General features: G+C 37.0%; 1 protein-coding gene across 2 annotated transcripts in view; it reads left to right on the top strand.

The window, feature by feature from the left end:
- The window catches only part of pdgfc (platelet derived growth factor c), a 58289-nt gene that overhangs the window by 52459 nt on the left and 2331 nt on the right, over positions 1-3499 (top strand). For both annotated transcript variants that reach the window (XM_016552407.1, XM_016552406.1), the window contains 2 exons: positions 2675-2882; positions 2971-3191. In XM_016552407.1, coding sequence (XP_016407893.1) covers positions 2675-2882; positions 2971-3191 — 429 coding nt within the window. The remainder of the gene's footprint in view (positions 1-2674; positions 2883-2970; positions 3192-3499) is intronic.

Raw genomic sequence — 3499 nt, 5'->3', positions numbered from 1 at the left:
GACAGACAGGTAGGAAAGTCAACTCGTTCCGAGCATTTTGATTGGACGAACATTTCTTGGTCCTACGCCTTCCACAGAATATATGAATACAGATAAATACATTTAGACCACTTAGCTTAATGATTGCTATCGGGATGTGAAGAGACTTTCAACCAGCATAACAAAAGATGTTTCTGAAGACAATCACCTATTGCACCTTTAAGGTATCAAGATTTATTTTTGTATGTATTTAGGTTTTCTTTTTATGTAGTCATTATTTTTATTTCTTTAATTTTGCACTCAGTAATTGATTTGACGATTTTTTATAAATGCACTCTTTGCAGCCAGACATGATTTAAGTTCATATTTTTTCAGTCTTATTTATAATATAATATAATATATAGCATAACATAACAATATAACATAACAACATAACATAACAACATAACATAACACATAACATAACATAACAATATAACATAATGGGCGAATTCCAAACTGCTTTTTTGCGCCCTTCAAGGGCACTTCGGGAAGGGGACGCCATTTGTAGGGACTTTCCAAACGAAAGTGAGCAATTTAATCCTTTCATGAAGGGCCCTTCCAGAAGTCCATTAGCGAAGGGAACATGCGATGGTCACTGCACGGAAGTGATTTCCGTTTGTGTGATCATGTGATCTTCAGTTACTGTGTATGTGTAATATATATATATTATATGTATGTATGTATGTATGTATGTATGTATGTAAATGTATATATATTATTTATATTTGATTTTTTTTATTATGGTTTATATCTATGATCTGTTTATTAGATTATATGTTGCCTGCATTTATTTTTAAACAAATGAATGTCTGACTGTGAATATTGCATTTCTATAATGACATCAGTTACTGAGTGCACCCTTCGATGCATTTTAAAATCACTTTATACCTGCATAGTAGAGATCTAAAATATAGGATAAGTATTCAATTGTCATTTGTTTCTTTTAATATGTTGAATTTAAATACATGATTCCATGTTTTATGTCTGAAATTCTCCTGAATTTCTTTTGTCGTGTTAGCGAAGTTGCACAAGCGCTGTTATATCCGCTTTGGTTGGGATGCTTGGCTGTGGCTTTATAGTCCAGGGCTCAGAGGATCTTTAATTGACAGATTGAAAGAGTGCCTCACATTCACAAGCTGTTAATGGTTTCCATTCCCCACTGCTGACCAGTGCCAAAAACTGGAAGCCAGCTTTGTGTATTGAAGGATAGCTGAATGTACAGGTTTTCAGGAGGTAATTGTAACTGCTCTTGAGAGCTTACAACAAAAAAATGATTAAAAACATTTTGATGTGTGCAGCTGATTTACATCTCTGGTGAATTATGATGAAAGATATATTAAAGTACACAACACTATAATTTTATGTCACGTCAAGAGGCATGAGTGAAAGTTATGGTGACTTGCTGTTCAGTGAGTCAGGTGATAATTCACTAAAGCGTTCATTAGAATGATTCAAACGGGTCACTTGGGAGTTCTTGAGTCCTTTTGAACAATTGAAATGACAATGAAATAAGTGGCTTATAAGAGTCATGCATTTGTAAATCTGACTTCGCTGGTCATAGTCTTTCAAAGGATGTGGAACACTTGTTGTCTTTGATTTATTTTGAGATTGACCTGGTCCTTTCACTCATCACATTCATTTTTAAATATACTGTGTATATATAAGTATTATTTGGTGTTCATCCAATAAAATATTTTAGTGACATAAAAGTAAGAAATGTTTTTATTGCTTAATGTCCACATACAGTATTCTTGTACTGACAGACAGGTTGGCACTGTGTTATTTCCAGTGCTTGACTCAGATGCCCTCAATCAGTCTGTCTTGGTGACCTCATTTACCGCTTTGTTCACGGTAGCAATGCTTTTTTTAATCATTAGAAATCACAGGCCTTCCATTGACACCTTGTCCTTTACACAATAGTAACCATGCCAACTCCCTCCTCACTTGTTACCCGGTTTTAGAGTGCGGCATTGGACGTGTCAATCATTGGGGGATTATGTTAGTATGCCTGAATTAAGCAGCTGGAAAAAGGACATGTTGACAGATCCCACAGCACCTGAGGCAGTGGAGCAGAGTTGAACTGAGTACAGAAATATGGCTTCCTGCAGGTTGCCCAACACCATAGGTATCAGTGTTGCTGCTCTGGCATACATTTTTAATTGTGTGTTCGAGTTCAAACAAGGTAAAACTGCTTGGGGACTGGTTAATTGACTCTGTGGATAAGCCAATGTCAAACATTAACCTGTCTAGCAAAATTATTACCTTATTAACTGGTAATTTAGTAATACAAAGGCTCTTTTGTTGTTCTCTAGCCTTTTTGGAACAATTTTTCCCCAACAAAGCATCAATTTCACATCTAGCATTTTCTGCATTTTAAATACTTATAATACATTAATATATTATTTCAGTTACTTGTTAATTGTGCCCAATCAGTCTTAAATGATATTAAGATCTGCTTAAATTATATTTACCTTTTAATTTCACATAATTAGCCACAATTTGTGAAGAAAGCAAAATCATTAAACAATGACTACGTTAAAATATATCAGGCTTCTGCAGAATACTTTATAATCACCTTTTAAAATGGAAATGGCTCGGAGTGGCTGCAGTATACCACTGATTTCTTGTTTGTTTGTTTTATTTGTGTGTTCAGAGTCAGTCGGAGCCTGAGGCCCCTGCAGTGATGCCTGCATGGATGCAGAGTGTGGATGTTCTGAGTGAAGCTGTAGCTGGATTCAGCACGATGGAGGAAGTAATGAAATACCTTGAGCCGGAACGCTGGCAGGTGGACATGGAGGACCTCTACAAGCCTACCTGGCAGGTGGTGGGCAAATCATTCATCCACCAAAAGAAATCCAGAGGTGAAGATCCTGTATTTAAAAATACTTAGTCAATACTGGAACAACTACTTTTTTTTTTTAACCAGGCTGTCTATTTTTGTTTGAATAGGAGTGGTGGACCTGAACCTGCTTCGTGAGGAGGTACGGCTTTACAGTTGCACTCCACGGAACTTTTCCGTCTCATTGCGTGAGGAGCTGAAAAGGACGGATGCCATCTTCTGGCCCAGCTGCCTGCTGGTGAAGCGCTGTGGAGGGAACTGCGCATGCTGCTCTCACAACTGCTATGATTGCCAGTGCTCGACCACCAAAGTGGCCAAAAAATACCATGAGGTATATAGCAAAGAACAGAAGGCCTTCTGTTATACTCTATATTTCATTTATTGGGTTTCTTTCACTAATAACTGTGTGCAAGTGTTCATATATGCATCAGTGTGGCATTATTAATATGTGCCATTTATTAAAGGGGTCATATGATGTGATTTCAAGTTTTCCTTTCTCTTTGGAGTGTTACAAGCTGTTCGTGAATAGATAAGATCCCTAAAGTTGCAAAGACTAAAGTCTCAAACCCAAAGAGATATTCTTTATAAAAGTTAAGAGTCAACCACGCCCTCCTAAAACGCCTCATTTAAACACGCCCC

Source organism: Sinocyclocheilus rhinocerous, unplaced genomic scaffold (genome assembly GCF_001515625.1).
Source record: "Sinocyclocheilus rhinocerous isolate Xijiao unplaced genomic scaffold, SAMN03320098_v1.1 scaffold584, whole genome shotgun sequence".
NCBI lineage: Eukaryota > Metazoa > Chordata > Actinopteri > Cypriniformes > Cyprinidae > Sinocyclocheilus > Sinocyclocheilus rhinocerous.
This window is presented reverse-complemented; position numbering and strand designations above follow the sequence as displayed.